This window comes from Panthera tigris, chromosome D3, assembly GCF_018350195.1.
Source record: "Panthera tigris isolate Pti1 chromosome D3, P.tigris_Pti1_mat1.1, whole genome shotgun sequence".
NCBI lineage: Eukaryota > Metazoa > Chordata > Mammalia > Carnivora > Felidae > Panthera > Panthera tigris.
In genome coordinates this window covers 6,211,422-6,232,409 of record NC_056671.1, presented here as the reverse complement: position 1 = coordinate 6,232,409, position 20,988 = coordinate 6,211,422, and the positions used below count along the sequence as shown (strand labels likewise).

Below are 20,988 nucleotides of genomic sequence, written 5' to 3'. Positions count from 1 at the left end.
GCACTGGGGCTGACAGCTAATCCTTGCTTCCCAGGAGCAGTGGTGGTCAGCCTCAACCACAGACTAACAAGAGAGAAACATTCTCCCTTTGTCTCCCTACATGATTCCCTCCTCCAACCTGCTCCATTCCATCTGAGTCTTTCCCGCTGAGAATCTCCCCTCTCCTGTCCTGGATATGCCCAAGCAGGTGGTCAACACCATGAACAGGCATTTGTGCATCTAGAACGGGCATTTGTGCGATGTTGCGGGGGCCACAAACCCAGGTAAGACCTGGGCCTTGCTCCTGAACAACGTGAGACTTTCTGTAACAGTCACAATGCGGACGTCCTGGAGGGCAGCCATCCTGCCTCAACTGTCTCTGTATTCTAGGGCTTCCCACGGGGTAGACGCTCCAGGCTGATGCGGTCGGGACTCCTCCCCCGCTGCCCCCCTCATGCCCAAAGCACGACTCACTCCCACCAAGCCCACTAAGGACAAACCGCTTTATATCCTTAACCGATTTCAGTGTTATTTCCAGAAGTGGGTATTATTATCACTGTTGTTGTTTTTAACATCAGTCCCATCTTACACATACGGAAAACTGAGGCCCGGAGACAGACTTGTTCAATGTCGCGCAGCCAAGCCCTGGCAGAGCCAGGGCTCCAACCCCGGTTTTCTGACTCTGAGTCCCATGTCCTCTCCAAGATGCCACGCTGCCTTCCTAGAGCCTGCTTTGGATCCCATGTCTCCCTCTCTCTCTGCCCCTCCCTGCTCACACTCTCTGTCTCTCTCAAAAATAATAAATGAACAATAAAGATTTACAAAAGGGGGGGGGCGCCTGGGTAGCTCAGTTGGTTAAGTGTCTGACTTCAGTTCAGGTCATGATCTTGCATATTGTGAGTTCAAGCCCCGCGTCGGGCTCTGTGCTGACAGCTCAGAGCCTGGAGCCTGCTTCGGATTCCGTGTCTCCTACTCTCTCTGTCCCTCCCCCGCTCATGCTCAGCCTCTCTCTCTCTCTCTCTCTGAAAAATAAATGAATACTTAAAAAATAAATAAATAAAATCACCTGCACAGGAATTCTCATCTCAGAGTCTCCTTCTGGAAAAACCTGATCGAAACTGTACTTGGAGCTCATTTCATCCTGGGAAAACCTTACGAAGTAGAATTCCTGTTCTCCTCGTTGTTACGGCAGAAGAAGCCTGAGGTACACGATGGCTACTTAACTTATGCAGGGCCACACAGCTAGTTGGTGGCACCCAGTTAGTGGCACCTGGTTGACACAGTCAGGCGATCGTGGGGGCAGAGCCCACGCTGCCATCCTGCCGGCCTCCCGTGGCCCAAGCTCCTGACGTTATCGGCAAGCGTACGGGCTAGAAGAGCACCCCTCCCCCCCACTAACCTCTGTCCATCCGGAACCTCAGAATGTGATCTTCCGTGAAAAGAGTCTCTACAGGGGCGCCTGGGTGGCTCAGTCGGTTAAGCGGCCGACTTCGGCTCAGGTCACGATCTCACGGTCCATGAGTTCGAGCCCCGCGTCGGGCTCTGTGCTGACAGCTCAGAGCCTGGAGCCCGTTTCCGATTCTGTGTCTCCCTCTCTCTGCCCCTCCCCCGTTCATGCTCTGTCTCTCTCTGTCTCAAACATAAATAAACGTTAAAAAAAAAAAAAAAGTCTCTACAGATGCAACTGATGAAGACGAGGTCACGCCACACGAGGGGGGCCCTAAATCCTAGCACCGGAACCCTTGGAAGGGAAAGGAGACGGGGCTTCTGACACAGACACTCAGACCCCGTGACAGTGGAGAGGCTGGAGGGACGTGGCCACAAGCCAAGGCACGCTGGTGGCCTCCAGCAGTGGAACGAGGTTCCCACACCTTGACTCTGGACTCCTGGCCTCCAGATCTGTGAGAGGGACGCATTTCCGTTGTTCTCAGCGCCCCAGTTCACGGTGCTTTGCTACAGGAACCCCAGGAAACTCAACCGCTCTGGCAGGCTTATGCGGAAAGGCCCAGAGAGGGTGCACAGCCGAGTCTTTACTGAGCTAAAATTCATACCAGTCACTCTCAGCCTCCACGTAAGGCTCGGCTGGTAGGACCAGATCAACCTAATCGCCCTCAGGGACATCTTTTACTGGGCAGCTCCAAGTCTGATGCTCTACACACTTCGTTCTCACCAATCCCAGGAGCCGGGAGCCGCTGTTCCCATTTCACAGGTAAGGAATCTGAGGATGGGAACGGTAGGTGCCCTTCCCCGGTGCCCCGGTTGGTAAGGGTGGGGCTGGGCTCTGAACTCTACCCGGCAGTCTCTGAGAACACGATGCCTTATATTATGGCGGGGGGGGGGGGGGGGGGGGGGGGGGAGGGGCACTGCTGTTCTAGGCTGCTCTTCAGAAAATGGCTCTGTGGTCGGTTTTCCTCCTCTCCTGGTTACGGAGTTGTTTGGCCAGAGCCCAAGAATTTTTTCCAGACCCTTGAGCACATCCCTACCCCCGCCCCCCACACCTCCCTAGTCCAATGGCTTTGAGACCTGCAATTCATTTCCGCATATGCTAACAAGTAGTTTTTGTTTAAAAAAAATTTTTTTTAATGTTTATTTATTTTTTAGAGATGGAAAGACAGAGTGTGAGCGGGGGAGGGGCAGAGAGGGAGAGAGAGAGGGAGACACAGACTCCGACGCAGGCTCCAGGCTCTGAGCTGTCAGCACAGAGCCCAACGTGTGGTTCGAACTCACGAACCGGGAGATCACGACCTGATGCTCAACCGAATGAGCCACCCAGACATCCCTAACAAGCAGTTTTTCTCGTTGCCCTCCAGCCGACAAAAAGGATTTCCAAAAACAAGGGGCAGGGACGTGCTCTTTAATCTAGAGACTTCCAGGGAGCAGGAGACGGCAGACAGTGCCCTGTGCCCCATGTTCGTCTAGTAAGCACTGTTGCATATGCAGGGTGAGCTCGTCTACACAGGCTCTCCTGGCCCACTCGCCCCACACCTCACAGCGGCACCCTCAAATCCTCACTCAGCCCCTGGGCCTTGCCCCACATCTCAAGGAGCACCTGGCAAACAGGTCGAACGTCACAGGCTCCGCCTCCCCGCAGGGACCCCTCTGCCCCACGTCTGTTCCTCTCACAGGTGGCAGAAATGCTTTTGTCCGTGCTGTGTTCCCATGGTTTCCCGTGCAAAATAAAAATAACCGTGAAAGGCATGCCTGGCATCTGCCCGGTCTCTCCACTCGGGTGGGGGTTGTGCTGAGTGGAAAACCCAAGCCTCCCCGAGCTAACCCTTTGGGAGTCGGACCCACGCTAGATGCCAATGAAGGGCGTCTCAGATGGTGCCCGTGGGGGCTAAGCCCACAGGGGTCTGGAGAGAGAGCTGAGGCAAAGCTCTCCCACTCAGAGCGGACAGATGTGATGATGTGCACAGGAGCAGCCGCCCCGGGCGTTCACGGCCACGGCCTGAGGCCCCAGATGCCTCTGTAGCATCGCTGGGGCAGGCAAGGGAGCTCCCGGGTCACCCGCAGAGGTCCCAGACAGAAAGGCAGCTGAGGGCTCTTCAATGACCTCAACGTAGTTACCACACAGCCCAGCAATTCCACTCCCAGGTATACACCCCAAAGCACTGAAAACACACGTCTGCACAAAAACTTGTGCTGGAATGTTCACAGCAGCACTACTCACACCAGCCCAAAGCTGGAAACAACCCAAGTGTCCGTCGACAGATGAATGGATAAGCAGAAAACGCGGCCTATCCGTACAGTGGGGTATCGCTCAGCCATAAAAAGGAGTGAGGCACGGACAGCCGCTACATGTGGATGAACCCTGAGGTCACCATGCTGAGTGAAAGAAGCCAGACACAAGAGATCACCTATTGATCGATTCCATTTACATGAAGCGTCCAGAAAAGGCAAATCTACGGAGGCAGAAAGCAGATCAGTGGTTGCTTGCGGCTGGGGGTGGGTAGGGGGTTGGTGTTTCTTCTAAGGTGACGAAAATGTCCTAAATTGTAGTGATGGCCGCACATTCTGAATAGGCTAAGAGCCACTGGCCTGTACGTTCTAAATGGGTGAATCGATAGCTCAATAATGCAGTTATAAAACAAATCACAGCAAAGGTTTGTCTGGTGCTTCCTACGTGCCAAGCCTTTTACATGCAGCAACTCATTTAATCCTTATAATAATATTCACATTTTACAAATGAGGAAGTCGAATTATGTAAAGGCAGATAACGTGGACACAGGTGAGATCCGGTGGAGCTCAGGTTTGGACTCGGGCAGTCTGGCTTCCGAGTTCACGGTCTTAACTCCTCTGCTCTACTGCCTTGCCGTTCTTAAAAAAAAGGAAGCAGATCCGTATGGATATGGAAATTCTGCAAGATATAGTAAGTGAAAAATCAAGGTACGCTGTATCCAGTATGGCATCCTGGGCTGGATGCTGGAGCAAGAAAAGGACATTCATCTAAAACCTGGTGAAATCCAGATAAAGTCTGTGGGACAGTTCACAGCAACATGCCAATGTGCGTTTCTTAGTTGTGACCAATGACCGTGGTGACATAAGACGTCACTCTTAGGGGGATTATGGGAACTCTCTGTACTATGCAACTTTTCTGTAAATCTAAAATTATTCCAAAACAAAAACGCAAAACAAAACCAAAAAACCCAACAACCAAGGCGCCAAACATCTAGAAATAGTTACCATTTGTGAGGGGGTGCAAGGGGATGTTTTCCTTCTGCATTGGTGTCAATATGGACACTTGAACACGCACAGAAAATCTGCAGAAAGACTGTAAAGGGTTTTTCCAGGGCTTCCTCCAGGCAGACTGCTTGGGAACAGGAATTAGCAGTGGCAGGGAGATCGAGTTTTCACCACAGTTTTGCACTGTTTGATTAAAAAAATAATAATAACATGCATGCATTTTATTTTTGCTTCGAAAAGTTGTTTTTCACTTTGTTTTCTCCTGAAAGTAAAACATTGGGAAAAACTCCATCAATGTCCTCAAGTCTTGAGGCTGGACGTGGGGGCCTCAGCTGTGGAACCGCTCAGGCTCAGGTCTCCTTTGACAGAAAATGTTAACTGAGACGCCCAAGCAGATTTCCTGCCTTCAGCTCTTGGGCTGTAGGCAATTTTTTGAGGGAAGAAAGTCAAACTTTGGCCCCACCTGAGTCCAGTCCTCGGCCGTTTACATCCACAGGCTGCAGCAGGTTCGTACCTCCGATGCTCTGTCTGCTTTGCATCTCCCGGGGCTCAGCGGGCCAGGATCTGCAGGGCTGGGGCTGGTCTCCCCTCCCTCACACATGGACATGGCTTTACTAATCCCCTGATCATATCCTAGAACTTTACTGTTTTGTTTTTGAGACAGAGAGAGAGTAGGCGCACGCGTGAGAAGGGCAGAGGGAGGGAGGGAGGAAGGGAGGGAGGGAGAGAGAGAGAGAATCCCAAGCAGGCTCCATGCTCAGCGCACAGCCCAACGCAGGGCTCGATCCCACGACCCTGGGATCATGACCTGAACTGAAATCAAGATTCAGACCCTCAACTGACTGAGCCATCCAGGTGTCCCTACTGTTTTGGTTTTGGTTTTCTGCTTACTCTGGTCAATTAAGAGAGGCATGTTAAAATCTCCCACGATGATCGTGGATATATTTTTTCTTAATTTCTGTCCACTTTGGGGGCGGGTGGCTCAGTCAGTAAGCATCTGATTTCAACTCAGGTCATGATCGCACAGTTCACGGGTTCGAGCCCCGCGCAGGGCTCTGTGCTGACAGCTCGGAGCCTGGAGCCTGCTTCGGATTCTGTGTCTCCCTCTCTCTGCGCCCCTTCCCTGCTAGAACTCTGTGTCTCTCTGAAAAATAGATAAACATTAAAATTTTTTAAAATAAATTTGTCCGCTTTTTAAATTATTATATTTAAAGTGTAGAATTTGGTGGCTTTTAGTACGTTCACAAAGCTGTACAGTCATTACCACTATGTTTTTATCACTCCTCTAAAGAAACCTCATTCCCCTTAGCAGTCACCCCCCACCCCCGCCCTTTCCTGACCTCCCTGCAGCCCTTGGCAACCGCTAGTCTGCTTTGTGTCTATAGATTTGCCTCTTCTGGACATATTTCTGTTCATTATTGCTTTATTTCTTTTTAAGTTTATTTATTTATTTTGAGAGAGAGAGGGAGAGAGCACAAGTGGGGAAGGGGCAGAGAGGGAGGGAGACAGAGAATCCCAAGCAGGCTCCACACCACCAGTGCAGAGCCCGATGTGGGGCTCAAACCCTGTGAGATCACGACCTGAACTGAAGTCTGACACTTAACCGGCTGAGCTGCCCAGGAGCCCCTCGCTTTTGCTTTATAAACTTTGAGGCTAAATTACTAGGTATGCACAAATTGAAAATCACATTTTCTTGGTGAACTGAACTTTTTATCATCACAGAGTGATCTCTGCCTTGAAGTCTATTTTATCTTCCATCCATATATAACCACACCAGCTTTCTTTTGGTTAGTGTTTGCACAGTACATCTCTTCTCAGCCTTTTACTTTCAGCCTTTACCAGAGAGGTCTCTTAGAAACAACATACAGTTGAACTTTTAAAGTCCTTTTTGACAGGGGCACCTGGGTGGCTCAGTCAGTTGGGTGTCCAACTTCGACTCAGGTCATGATCTCGCAGTTAGTGAGTTCGAGCCCTGCATCAGGCTCTGTGCTGTCAGCTTGGAGCCTGAAGCCCGCTTCAGATTCTGTGTCTCACTCTCTCTGCCCTTTCCCTACTCATTCTCTGTCTCTCTCAAAAATAAACATGAAAAAAAATTTTTTTAAATCCTTTTTGACAATCTTTATCTAGAACTTTTAGTCCGTTTACATTTAATGTAAGTTCCAGTATAACTGGTTTAACTCTCCTATCCTGTAATCTCCTGCTCTGTGTATTACACTTGCTGGGTTTATTTTTCATTCAAGGGACTGAGTGTGCACTATCATGCCACTGTGATATTGCAATATAATAAGAAAAATATATTTATACATATAATATATAATTATATATACATAATATACATTTTATGTATGTGAATATGAATATAAGTGCTAAGCACTTTACACACACACATATAATATGTATATATAGATACACATACACACATACATGTATGATATATACGTATCATATATACATTTGGTCTTTGACCCCAGTTCTTGGCACAGAATTCCTAAAACTTGTGATTTCCTGAAGAGGGGAGAGGAGTATCTTCTATTGTCATAAGCTCCTTTCTGCCATTTTTGAGTTTATGATAATGAGGTGACTCTTGGTGGCCCCCTTAGATGGTTTCAGGATGGGGTTCTGGTTGCCAGAGGAACCAACTATATGATTGGTGATTAGCGGGGAGAAGGGGCTGGTGATTGACCTAATCACAAAGCAAATCGCCAATGGCCAGTGATTTAATCGTGCATCCCTACAGAATGGCACTTCCAAAGGTCTCTGGGGTTCAGAGAGCCTCCAGGCTGATGAATATATCCATGTGCACAAACGGTGGCACACCCCAACTCCACTGGGACAGAAATCTCTGGGCTTGGACCCCTTTCAGACCTCACCCTACGTACCCTTCTTCATCTGGTTATTCATCTGAGTCCTTTATAATATCCTTTGTATCCTTTATAAACCAGTAATCGCGTGTCTCTGAGTTCTGTAAGCCGTTCCAGAAAAGTACTGAGCTTGTGGGGGGTGGTTGTGGGAACCTGTGACTTTGCAGCCAAGGTGGATAGAAATGTGTGTATCCTGGGGACCCATGGCCTGCAAAGGACACCTGAAGTGGGGGCGGTCTCGTGGGACTGATCCTTCAACTTGTGGAGTCTGATGCTAACTCTGGGGTAGACAGTGTCACAACTGAATTAAATTCTAGGACACACAGCTGGTGCCTGGAAAATTGGTTGGTGTGGGGAAAAAATACCCCACACATCTGGGTCAGAGTGTTGTAAGTACAATAATAGTTTTCCTTCGGCCGCACTCTTCCATCCGGGCCCTAGCAGGTGCCTCTTGGCCTCCAACATGGCAATCCAGCTAGAGCACCAGGCAGAGAGCAGGCACTTCAGTGATACACGAGTTTACAAAGGGTCAATGAATAAACAGTGTTCTGTCCAGAACTGTCAGCGCCTGGGCACTAAAATATCACAGTGGCCCATCTCTGGGGCTGGGCACGATTCCCATTTGGTGGCCTGAGATCAAGAGGTCCCAGAGAGGTACAAGCCTTCTTTGGGAGGTGGGGTGGGGGGGAGGGGGCTGATTCGGCAGACTCAAGCTCCAGTCCTGACTTCACCACTAACTTGCTATATGACCTTGGGCACCTCACTGCCCCTCTCTCAGCCTCAATTTTTCTCATTTGTTCAATAAGGAGGTTGGACTAGGTAACAGAAATTCAGTAATAACAGCTGACACTTGCTGTGTACGTACCAGGTACTATTCTAAGCAAGCTACAGATATTAATTCATCGAATTGTCACAACAACCTTAAGAGTGACACACAGTGTTTCTGCCATTTTTCACGTGGAGAGCAACTCAGGCACACAAAGATCAAGTGACTTGGTCAAAGTCGCTTAGGAGGTAAAGTCTTGGGTTAGGATTCACACCTGGGCAGTCTGGCTCTGGAGCCAATCCTTCTAACCACTAAGACTTTTGCTTTCATTGCACAATAGGCATGTCAACACAGGAAACCCAAAGAAAACAGAACTGCATCACCTGGATCGATATGTTCTCTTTTCTCGGCCTCTACAGTCCGTATCAGTGCGCTGCTACTTTAATCTCACAGAGGCGTAACTATGGTTCTGAACTTCAGCCCCCATGCAAGCCCGTCTCTCACCCCATCGAGCAGGGGGAGGCGGGAGGGCTTGTGTGGGTCCCCAGGGAGTTTCTTCAAGAGGAAGAGAGAGGTCTGACACTCCTGGGACAACAGGCAGCCTCTGATTAGGAAGGAGGCTCCAGGGGAGAACAGGGCTGACGCAGGCCCACGGGGGCTCAGAGCATATCCCATGTCTGTCTTTGCATCCCCAAAAGCAGCAGAGGGCCTGGAGTGAAGGGTCTAGATAACTGCTTGCAGGGTGAATGACAGTTTAGGGGCTCCAGTGCCATTCAGATCTGGTTTACCATCCTCGGTCGTTCATTGTTCAACGTGTGCCCATGGCAAGAGTCCAGCTGCTTTCCCGCACTCTTGGAATAAAATCCAAACCTTCGTCTCTCAGGGGCTGTGTGATCCGACCCTGCTGACCCCTCTGACCTCATCTTTAACCACCTCTGTCCTCAATCATCTTCTCCTGTTACACTGGCCCTCCTGGTTTTACAGAACGCATGCCCCAGGGCCTTTGAACTTGCTTCTCCCCCAAGATATTCGCATTGCTCACTCCATCACTTCACTAGGGCTCCAGTGTCGCCTTGTCAAAGAGGCCTTCCTTGATCACTTCATCTAAAGCAGCCCCCCACCAAATCACCTCTATCACACCCCCAGGTTGCGTTCTCCCAGAGGCCTGGTCACCATCTGGAACCATGCCATCTACTTGTTTACATGGTTATCATCTAGCTCCTCCCCAGCCCTAGAACACAAGCTTCACGAGGGCAAGGGCTTCGTCTTGTCCACTGTGTGTCCCCCGTGCCTAGAACGGAGCCTCGAAAGGGAGGAACCCATGACAATCCGCTGAACGAACCTCAGTTTCACCTTCTGTAAAGTGGGGCTACACGTTCTCTCCCGGGCAGAGCGACAGGAACCACACGAGACAAAAGGCTCTGGGACCCAGCACGCGCCCTCCCTCACTCGGGGACCGTGACCATGACCGTTACCGAGGAGGTGGGCGATCACGGTGGGAGCAGCCTTCCCCTGACCTCCCGGGCTGGCCCCTCCTCCTACCTTCGTGCTTCTGGAACTCCTCCTCCGAGAAGCTGGCGTCTTTGTGCGAGAGGTTGGTCAGGAGCTGCTTGTTTTCCTCCTGCAGCTGGGCAATCTGAGAGAGGAGGTCCTGCGCCTCCCCCCGCCACACGTCCTCCACCAGCTCCAGCTCCTGCGAAAGCGACGGGCCGGCCGTGGGGTCACAGCCTGCCCGGGGCGGTGGCCTCACCCCCCTCCCTCGGGAGCAGCCCGGGCCTGCCTGGGCTTTGGGGCACCGAGAACAAGGCCGCCACTAGTCCATCTGCAAGAGACGGAAGGTGCCCTTCCTCTGGGCAAGGCCAGGACCCGACTGGGCTACAACCACACCTCCTAACTATCTAGACAGACCGAGAGTGCGGATGAGCGGCCCCGGGCCACAGGGGCCCTAACACCCCCCAACCTCTCTGGGCAGGTCGCGGCCCTGATCTGTGGGTAGACCCTGAGTGAGGACAGACCTCTCTCCCAGGGAGAAAGAAGCTGCAAAGACCCCCGGGGATGCCCCTTAGCCCCAGCACTCCTTGTGTCTCTGACACAGGCGTCTCTTGAAGCGGTCCTGGGCAACCAACTCGCTTCACCCCTCCGAGCCTCAGTTTCCCTTAGCGGGGGAGCCATCATCTAGACTCGTAGGGTTGACGTGAAGATAACTAAGATCAGTCTATGGAAGTTATTTTGGGAGGGGCTGTAATCAAGGAAAGAGATGATCAGTGTTGACAAGGATGAGAGAAAGCTGGAGCCCTCAAGCCCTGCTGGTGAGCACACAGACTGGTGCAGCCACTGTGGGGAACAGTCTGGCAGCCCCTTAGTAAGAGAAACAGGTACCATGCGACCAGCAATTCCAATCCAAGGATCTGCCCAAGAGAAATGAAAACCAGGGGTGCCCGGGTGGCTCAGTTGGTTAAGCACCCAACTTCGGTTCAGGTCATGATCTCGTGGTTTGTGGGTTCGAGCCCCGGGTCGGGCCCCGTGCTGACAGCTCAGAGCCTGGAGCTGCTTCGGATTCTGGTCTCCCTCTCTCTCCGCCCCTCGCCTGCTTGCTCTCTGTCTCTGTCTCTCTTGAAAATAAATAAACATTAAAAAAAAAGAGAGAAATGAAAACCCATGTCCACACAAAGACCTGTATGCGAATGTTCACAGCAGCATTCTTCACAAGGGCCAAGAGCAAGAAACAACCCAAATGTCCGTCAGTTGAAGAACAACATGCATGGACCTTGAAAACATGCTGCTAAGTGAAGGCAGTCAGGCCACACAGTGTATGATTCCACTGATGGGAAGTATCCAGAACAGGTAAATCCACAGAGAAAGAAAGCAGACTGGCACTCGTCTAGGGTTGGAGGGTTGGTGGGGAAACGAGAAGTGAATTCTTTTCGAAGTAATGAAACTATCCTAAAATTGATTCTACTGAAAGTTACACAGCTCTGTGAATAGACCCAAGACCACTGAATTATATACTTTATTTTTTTTAATTAAAAAAGTTTTTTTGTACATTTAATTATTTTTGAGAGACAGAGAGAGACAGCGTGAGCAGGGGAGGGGCAGAGAGAGAGGGAGACACAGAATTCAAAGCAGGCTCCAGGCTCCGAGCTGTCAGCACAGAGCCTGACGTGGGGCTCGAACCCACGAACCGCGAGATCATGACCTGAGCTGACGTCAGACGCTCAACCGACTGAGCCACGCAGGCGCCCTCAGTTCACCCATTTAAAGTGTTTAATTCTGGGGCGCCTGGGTGGCTCAGTCGGTTAAGCGTCCGACGTCGGCTCAGGTCATGATCTCGCGGTTCGTGGGTTCGAGCCCCGTGTCGGGCTCTGTGCTGACAGCTCGGAGCCTGGAGCCTGCTTCTGATTCTGTGTCTCCCTCTCTGTCCCTCGCCCGCTCACGCTCTGTCTCTGTCTCTCAAAAATAAATAAAACGTTAAAAAAAAGTCTGCTGTAAAACCAGAAACTAAACAGAGCACGGTCGCTGTTGCGGGACATAATGCCAGTTGAAAGCATAGATACCGAAGCCTGTTGGCCTGTTTGAATCTTGTTTCTGCCCCTTACTAGCTGATGCTCGAGAAGTTATTGAGTCTTTGGGTATCTTGGAAATGTGGAAAATAGTGTCATATCTACCTCTGAGGGCTGTCATGAGGATTATGTCAATGGTTGGAATGGTGCCCAGGTCCCAGAAAATGCTAAAGATGTGTTTGCCGGTTTCTGTTCCTCCTACAGCCTGTCACAAGCCGGCCCAAGGCCGGGTAAACACGGCCTCCGTTCATCTTTTAAATACATTCCTAAATCCCCATCTCCTTTGTCAGGAAGTCTGCTGCACTGGGGAAATGAGAGGTAATAACTAAGTATTCGCACAGCTGTTCAAGGTCACCGAGGGAGGTGAAGGGTAGGGCCAGAGGGCGAAAGCGGTGGTGGAATGATGGAGCGGGCATGCGGCCTTCCCACGCGCAGGTGGCTCTTCTAGCTGGTTCTTCCCTGCTCGCGTCTGGCACAGGCTGAGCACAGAGGGTCCCAGTGGGCAACGGTCAAGTGTAACTGACTGCGGTAGGCAGAACAGCGGCCCCCAAAGTCGTGCACATACATCCCAGTCCCTGGGACCCGAGACTATGTGACCTCACGCAGCAATCTGGCAGGTGTTAAGGACCCTGAGATGGGGAGTCTCCTGGGTTATCCAGTGGACCCACCGTAATCAAAGGGTCCTCACAGGCGAAAGAGGGAGGCAGGAGGATCAGAGTCAGAGATGATGTGGCGACAGAAGCCAGAGCTAGAGATTTGAAAACGGTACTCTGTTGGCTGTAAGGGTGGAGGAAGGAGCCAAAAGCGAAGAAATGCCTCCAAAAGCTGGAAAAGGCAAGGAAGTGGATTGTCCCTGAAAGCTGTCAGAAGAAATGAATTTTCTGACACCTTGGTTTTGACGCAGCGAAACCCTTTTCTGATTTTTGAGCTCCAGAGTTTTATCCAGTATTATCCGTGTTGGTATGACCCATAAATAGCATATTCTGCATTATCCTAACAAAACTGTGTTACCTCGAGCCAGTTAAGTTTGTGGTAATTTGTTACAGCAGCAATAGATGAATACAGACTTTAACCCGCAGGGTTGTTTTTTTCCTTCCCTCAAAGGGGGCACAGGGCAGCATGTGGCTCTTGCCTCTGAGCTGACCGCAGCAAATTTAATCTTGCCTCCACACCAGCTAAGAGGCTCTCCCAGGAAGTCACCCCTGATTGATCACCTCCTTTGCCTTCTCAGGACTAAGAGTCTTCAAACTCCTTATGTGGGCCTAGTAAGTCCAGTATAATCAGACCCGTCCACCTCCCTGACCTCATCCCCCCCCCGTATTCCTTACTCACTCTGTTCTAACCACACTGGCCTTCTTCGTGTTCCTTGAACACACCAAGCCCGTTCCTACCACAGGGCCTTTGCACTTGTGGTGTCTGCCTAGGACGCCCCTCCCCCAGCTCTCTCTGTGGAGGGTACCCACACTTCATTCCAATCTCAGCCCAGATGTCACCTCCTCAGGGAAGCCTTCCTGACTGTCCCATCCTAGTCAGTCTCTTTCATATCACTCTTGTATTTTTTTCATGGCACTTCCCACAAGCCGAAAATTTTAAAACTTTAAAAAATACCTATCTCCTTACACTAGAATTGCACCATCCGATAGAGTAGCCACAAGCCACATGTGGCTGCTGAGCACTTGAACTGTGGCTGGTCTGAACTAGCACGTGCAACAGGGTTAAACACGCATCAGATTTCAAAGACATAGGGAAAAAAATGCAAAATACCTATTTAATAATTATTTGAGTAACTATGTGAGGTGATGGATGGTAAATTTCACAATACACATAAATATCAAATCATTATGCTGCACACCTAGGGGCGCCTGGGTGGCTCAGTTGGTTGGGCGTCCAACTCTGATTTCGGCTCAGCTCGTGATCTTGCGGTAGATGGGATCGAGCCCTGCATCAGGCTCTGCTTTTGCATTAAGGAGTCTGCTCTGGATTCCCTCTTTCTCCCTCTCCCTAGGCCCCACCTCTGCTCTCTTTCTTTCTCAAAATAAACATTTTTTAAAAATTATGCGGGGCACCTGGGTGGCTCAGTCAGTTGAGCGTCTGACTGGCTCAGGTCATGATCTCACAGTTCGTGGGTTTGAGCCCCGCATCGGGCTCTGTGCTGACAGCTCGGAGCCTGGAGCCTGTTTCAGATTCTGTGTCTTCCTCTCTCTCTGCCCCTCCCCCACTCGCGCTCTGTCTCCCTCTGTCTCAAAAATAAATAAACATAAAAAAATTACATTAAAAAAAATTATGCTGTAACCTAAAACTAATACAATGTTATATGTCAATTATATCTCAATAAAAAATAATTTTTATGTTGATTACATGCAGAAATAATATTTTGCAAAGACTTGGTTTGATAAGATATCAAAATTTTTTTTAACCTCATCTGTGTCTTTTTATTAATGTGACAAGTCACATAATATTATTTTTTAAGTTTATTTATTTATTTTGAGAGAGAGAGTGAGTGTGTGTGCACGAGTCGGGGAGGGGCAGAGAGGGAGACAGAGAATCCCAAGCGGACTCCACACTGTCAGTTCATAGCCTAATATGGGGCTCGATCTCATGAACCATGACCTGAGCTGAAATCAGGAGTCAGTCATTTAACCAACTGAGCCACCCCGGGCATCCCCCACCCCCCACCACATAATATTTCTATGGACAGCCCTGCACTAGAAAGTCAGGTCCAAGAAAGTCAGGTCCAAAGACCTCATCTACTGTGGTCACTGCTGTCTCCCCAGTGCCCAGAACAGTGCCCAGTTCATAGCAGGTGCTGGATAAATACATCTGTTGAATGAGCAAATGAACAACATATCCTGTTAACAATATAGACAACTGTATCCGCACAGCCACTGCTTTCTAAGCCTGTTGGTATTTTTCCTGTCTTCCCAGTTACCCACCCACTGCCTGAGATGAGGATCCAGCTTTCCTAGTCTCTGCACTGCCCATGTCACTTAGGAGGGCACTTTGCATGCTGTGGCCCATCAACGGGGTTGCAGACTGAGTAACCAGATAGACAGAACATGTCAAGACTGTGGCCTGAGTCTGTGTGATGAGCAGAACTGACTAAATCTGGGGGCGGGGGTGGGGGGGGTGGGTATGCTCAGGGGAGGAGTTGGCGGAAGACAGGGTGCATGCGTTGTGCTGAGAGAGAGAGAGGGAGGGGGGGTGAGGCAGAAAAAAGAGGGAGGAATGAACAAACTGATAAGACCAAGGACATGTTAGGAAGATTTTTGTGGAAATAACACCTTGAAGAGCCTTTGAGACCACAAGAAAAAAAAAACCCAGAGAAGTCTCTCTTGATCCCAAGAATACAAAGAAAAGTAAACAAGGGGCTGGGATGGGAAGAGGGTTTTGCCCTCTGATTTAGGAGAGATCGTCCTCAGTGTTTACAAACAAGCCTCAGCTCTGAGCACGCTGGGGTTTACTTCCTGGCTGACGGCGTTCCAGAAGTGACAAGTGCAGCTGGCTGGGAATGCCATTTGACTCCAAGCCTAGCGGCCTCCGATGGCTCCCAAGGATGTCCCCCAGCCCAGCTGCTGCAGAATTCCAACGTCAAGGGTGGGAACAGAGGCGCTGGGACTTCTGTGTGACCCGGGCTAAGCCCCTTGGCAGCCACACGAGGGGATTTCAAAGATCCTTTCCCCTGACTCTCTAAAAGAGATTGGGAGTGGGGTCCCCAGTATCAGACCATGAACACCTCATTGAAAGCCTATCCAGGCCTAAAGACAACAGCTAACACTTGTAAGGCCCTCACGATGGGCCAGGCCTAGTCCCAAACACTTTATGGAAGTTAACCAACCCTTCAATTCTCCCCACAACCCTATGAGATGAGTACTATTATCCCCATTTTACAGCTGAGGAAACTGAGGCACAGAGAGGTGAGCTGACTTGCCTAAGATCACACAGTGGCAGGGTTTGAAGCCAGGCTGTCTGGCTCCAAAGTCCCTGGGAACTTGACATGAATTACAGGGCTGGGGCATTTTCAAGCTCCGAGCATGATCTTGGAAATGTTGCCTAACACTTGGGAGCTTGAGTTTCCTTCCTGACCTCAGGGCACAGGGACCTATGAGGACAAACACTGTCAAACCTCCCAAACACTAGTGCTCTTAACCACTGGCAGTTCTGCCCCGAGGTTAAGACTACATACACAGCCTGGGTTATTTTCCTTGAAACACAATAGGTTATGGCCTGCCAGAGAGGTTCAGAGAGGCCAAGTACATTTCCTGAGGCCACACAGCAAGCCAGAGCCCCCTCAGGCACCCTGATTGCTCCTAGGAAAGGCGTTTCCTCCTATTCTCTGTCCAAAGGGTCTGACAGAAGCTTCCCTGGCCTGAGGTTGGGGCAGGAAACCACACATCTCCCACTTCCTTTTCCCCGGGCACCTTGTCTAGACTCCCAGTCCAGTAGAGAGGCCCTGATTCATCCGAGGAATTCTTGTTCACAGGGCAGAGGCTTAGCTTAAAGCTGCCCCAAATCGTGTCCTATCCCCTGGGTGGGGAAGAGGCACCAGAGTTACCTCCACTGGCCTGGGATGCTCTCAGCACTAATTTGGGGCAAATCCCCCCTCCCCCAATTTTCTTCATTTGTAAAACGAAGACAATTCCTGCCTCAGAGAGTTCCGTGAAGATTAAAGATAAAATCAAGGAGGGGAAAGCACTTCAGTTTCATAAATTAGAAGGAATTCTGGGAACAATTCGCAAATAGAAACCCAGAGTCTGGGGGTTGATGAGCTGGGTGGCTGGAGGTCACATCCCCTTTGCTACGGGGGGGGGGGGGGGGGGGGGGGGTTTGGGGGATGAGAAGAAGAAAGGGGCCTGACTGAAGGGCAGAGGGCTTATTTCATTTCTGGAAAATAATATCATCTAAGCGCTTTAGATATATCACACTTAATTCTTAATGAGGTGGGTCTTATTACCATCACCATTTGACATGCGAGGAAATAAAGCACAGAGAGGTTAAGTAACTTACCCAAGGTCACACAGCTATTAGACGGTAAAGGTGGGACTGGAACTCAGGTCTGACTCCAAAGGACTGCCCTAATCTCTGAGGCAGTATATGCCAGGTGGCGCTGGCTGGACAAAAGAGGGCCAGGGGCCTCCCTCCCTCCCTCCCTCTCTCATCCTCGTCTAGTCCCTGCGTACACAAACGTGCGCGCCTACAGCTGCGGGATGCTGAAGGGCCCTTGGGTCCCAGCGGCCCCATTCCCCGGATGGGCAGACTGGGGCCGCTGCCCACCTTCTGGTGCTTGCGCTCCTTCTCGATGCGGTCCATCCTCTCCAGGCGCAGACGGTCCAGCTCCAGGCGCAGCTCGTCCAGCTCAGGCGCGACGTGGTGGCGGCTGACCAGCACCTCCAGGATCTCCAGGACGCGCACGACCTTGGGCATGAGGCGCGCGATGGCCTCGCAGCCGTGCTGGTCGATGACCCGCTCGAACTCGTGGCCCACGAGCGACGCGATGTCGTACACGTCCATGACGGTCAGCTCCGCCACGTTCTTCTCCAGCGCCGACTCGGCCGCCAGCGACGACCCCCGGTCCTCCTCCATGGCCCCCCGCCCGGCCTCTCCCCCACCCCGCAAACTAGTGCAACTCCCAAACTTGCCGCTGTCGAGGGCAGCGCCGGGCCGGGCCCACCTCGCGCCGCCGCGGGCGGTCCGCGCTCAGCTGGCCCTCGGGCGAGGGCGCACCGGGCGGCGGGCGGCCGTCCGCATGGGCGGGGGCGGCGGACCGCGAGCCGGAGGGCGGCGCGCGGGGGGCGAGTCTCGGCGCGCGGCTCGGCCCGGAGCCTGCTCCCCGGCGGGAGGAGGCGGCGGCGGCGGCGGCGGCGGCGGCGAGGAAGGCGCGCGTGCGCAGGCCCGCGGCGCCTCCCAAGTTGGGAATCCGAGTTGGGCGCAATGGAGGCGCGGGGTCTAGCCGGAGACGGGGCCCGGTCGCCCTCGGAAACAGTTCTCGCCCGGGGGTCGCCCCCACGCCCGGGGCCGGGGAAGGACGGGCGGCCGCGGCTCCTCCGGGAAACTTTGGCGGCGGCGAGACCCGGTGACCGGCTCCCCCCGCGGGGATGCCGCGCGCCCCGCCCCGATCCCGGCCTGGCGAGGGGCGCGCCCGGCTTCCGCCGCCCGAGGGCGCCCGGGTCCCCGCGGGCCGCGTTCCGCGACCCGCCGACTAGGCGGCCCCCTCCCCCCCCGCTCGCCGGCCCCCGTGCCACACACGCTCCCCCGGCCCCGCGGGACCTTCCTCCGCCGCGCCCCCCGAGCGTCCGGGCGCGCCGCCCCCTCCTCCGGCCCGGTCCTGGCTCCTCCTCTCCCACTGCCGCCGGGGAGGGGTCGAGGCTAGCCCGGAGGAGAGGGGGAGGGGGACGGGGCGGTGGGGGAGGCTCGTCTGGGGACGATTCGCCGCGCCGGGCGGCGGCCCCGGCGGTGGAGCGGAATGGAGGGGTCGAGAGGTGGACTCCGGGATGGGGCCCATCCTGGGGAGAGAGCGACGACCACCCCCGGCCCCCCCCCCCCCCCAGCTCCCCAGCCCGTAGACCCAGCTACGGGCGGAGCTGGCGGCGCCGGGCCCTGCGCTCCAGCCCAGGCGCCCGAGAGGGGCCGAAGGAAGGGTGGAGGGGTCCCCTGCCCCCGAAGCCGCCGGCCGGCCCCGCCCGCAGAGCCACGTCCATTTAGCAGTTCCTCGTGACATAAACACCGCTTCACAGAGGAGGTGAGGCCGGGGTTTGGATCTCAGCACCGCGAGTTTTCTTGTCCAAGCCCCGTCTCCTTTTTGACCTAAGTCCCCTGGTCCATCGGACACCCCGCCGCCCCCAGAGGAGCCTTTCCTGAAGCCACCGGCCCTCCCATTCTTCCCGCCGCCACGCATGGCTTATGGACCCTCCTCTGCGTTCCCACAACCCGCTGTCTTCTATACAATTGCTCCTTACACAGAGTTTTAACGGTGTGGTTACACATACGCCTCCCCATGAGACTGTGAGCTCTTTGGAGGCATGAAAGAAAGAAAGAGAGAAAAAGAAAGAAAGAGAGAAAGAGAGAAAGAAAGAGAGAAAGAAAGAAAGAAAGAAAGAAAGAAAGAAAGAAAGAAAGAAAAAGAACTTTAACACCCTTGTCCTAAAACCCACACCAACCTGGCACATTATTGATTAAAAATATTTTTTAAGTAGAGCTTGGAGCCTGGATTGGATTCTGTGTCTCCGCTCTCTGCCCCTCCCCTGCTTGCACTCTCTCTCTTTCTCTCAAAAATAAATAGACATTAAAAAAAAATATATATATATGCATGTTAAAATATCATGTAACTGCTTTTGAGTTAACCAGTATTTTTAAAAACATTAGTTTAAATTTCCAATTACGTAGGTATTCATAGATATAACCCACGTAATGAAATCTCTTTAGGGTCTTCAGTAGTTTTTAAGAGTGCCCTTGGAAAAGGGTCTCTGAGACCAGAGAGTTTGAGAACTGCTTCCTCACAGCATCCTAGGAAGTATTATCCTTGTTTTACAAATGAGGAAAGGGGGGAGGCACAGAGAGGTCAAATAACTCGCCCAGGGCCCAGCAGCTGGTAAGAGGTCAGATCTGTGCACAGCAAGCCAGTGAGGTGGACATGTGATTATCCCCATCCAAAATCAAGGACAGTGAGAAACAGGGAGGGGCATTAGCTTCCTGCAGCTGATGTAACAAATTGCCACAAACTTGGAGACTTAAAACAATAGAAACTTATTCTCTGACAGTTCTGGAGGCCAGATATCTGAAATCAAGGTGTTGGCAGGATCAGGCTCTCCAGAGGATCCTCTCTTGTCTCTTCCAGCCTCTGGGATGCTTAGTCTGTAGCCACATCCCTCCAGTCTCTGCCTCTGTTTTCACGTGGTCCTTCCATGCATGTCTGTCTTCTCTTTGTGTCTCTTGTAAGAACACCTGTTATTGGATTTAGAGCCCATCTGCACAATCCAGGATGATCTAATCTCAAGGTCCTTAACTTAATTCGCTTGCAAAGATTATTTTTTCAAAATAAGGTCTCCACTTCCAGGATCGGGACACGGAAGTATCTTTTGGGGCAGGGTGGCACCATTCAACCCACTTGCTTAAGGTTCCACAGCTGGGAGGGATGCAGCCAACCCAGTGGGTGCCCGTGTTGAATGAAGGAATAAATAATGAATGCCCAGATTGGGGTAGTCTTCCCCTAAAGGCAGCAAAGATGTGCTGAGAGTCAGCTGGGAGGGGACCAGGATTGAAGAACTAGAATACCAGCCTGCAGCCTGAACTTAAGATGGGGGCAGGAAAGGAGTGGGGGCGGGGGGGAGACAGAAGTCTGAAACGACCCCAGATGGTGAGCTCAGGAGAATGGCTACAGTTTTAAGCAAGCAAGTTTTAAGCAGTCAAGCCTGGTGGTTAAGCTTCCAGAACCTCTCTGAGGTCTAATCCTGGCGTAGTCACTGACCAGGTGTTTGGCCTCTCGGGGCCTCAGCTTCCCATTCTATAAAATGGGATCACAGAGGGTAATTGTGATCATTAAACAAATCAGGGTATGTGCCGGCCTCCCCCAGTGCTTCTAAGCTTCTGTCATCCTCACCATCATTGTTAAGGATACCTGGAGGAGGTACCTGGTCTGGGTGTAGGTGTAGACGTCTAGGTGACAGCTGGAAACGTGGACCTGAAACTCAGGACCAGAGCAGTGATAAGAGCTATACTGACATTCATTTATTCAATAGGTATTTAGCTCTTAATGTACGCCAGGGACTCTGCTAACCCTGTGGGATGCGGCAATATGAGAGAGACAGGGTTGCTGCTCTTGTGGGAAACAGAGAGGAAACAGGAGAAACCAAAAATAAACTAATTTTAGATGCAGCAAGAGAGGGTTGACAAAGGGGAGGAGAATCAAGAAATCAGTGTGTCCCAGAAACCAGGCGTGTTAGCACGATTCAATTGGGGAAAGAGTCCCACACACTGTATTTCTCGACTATGAATATTTTATAACACTTTTTTTTTAATTTTTAATATTTATTTATTTTTGAGACAGAGAGAGACAGAGCATGAACGGGGGAGGGTCAGAGAGAGAGGGAGACACAGAATCCGAAACAGGCTCCAGGCTCTGAGCTGTCAGCACAGAGCCCGACGT

General features: G+C 51.8%; 1 protein-coding gene across 3 annotated transcripts in view; it reads right to left on the bottom strand.

The window, feature by feature from the left end:
- RILPL1 (Rab interacting lysosomal protein like 1) overlaps nucleotides 1-17,579 on the bottom strand; it is a 40,110-nt gene extending 22,531 nt beyond the window's left edge. For 2 of the 3 annotated variants that reach the window (XM_042962932.1, XM_042962934.1), the window contains exons 1-2: nucleotides 17,121-17,579; nucleotides 9,832-9,982 (exon numbers count right to left, since the gene is read on the bottom strand). In XM_042962932.1, coding sequence (XP_042818866.1) covers nucleotides 9,832-9,982; nucleotides 17,121-17,429 — 460 coding nt within the window. In that variant the 5' untranslated portion in view covers nucleotides 17,430-17,579. The remainder of the gene's footprint in view (nucleotides 1-9,831; nucleotides 9,983-17,120) is intronic. The other variant, XM_042962933.1, reaches the window with a different exon arrangement.
- Between the last annotated feature and the right edge of the window lie 3,409 nt (nucleotides 17,580-20,988).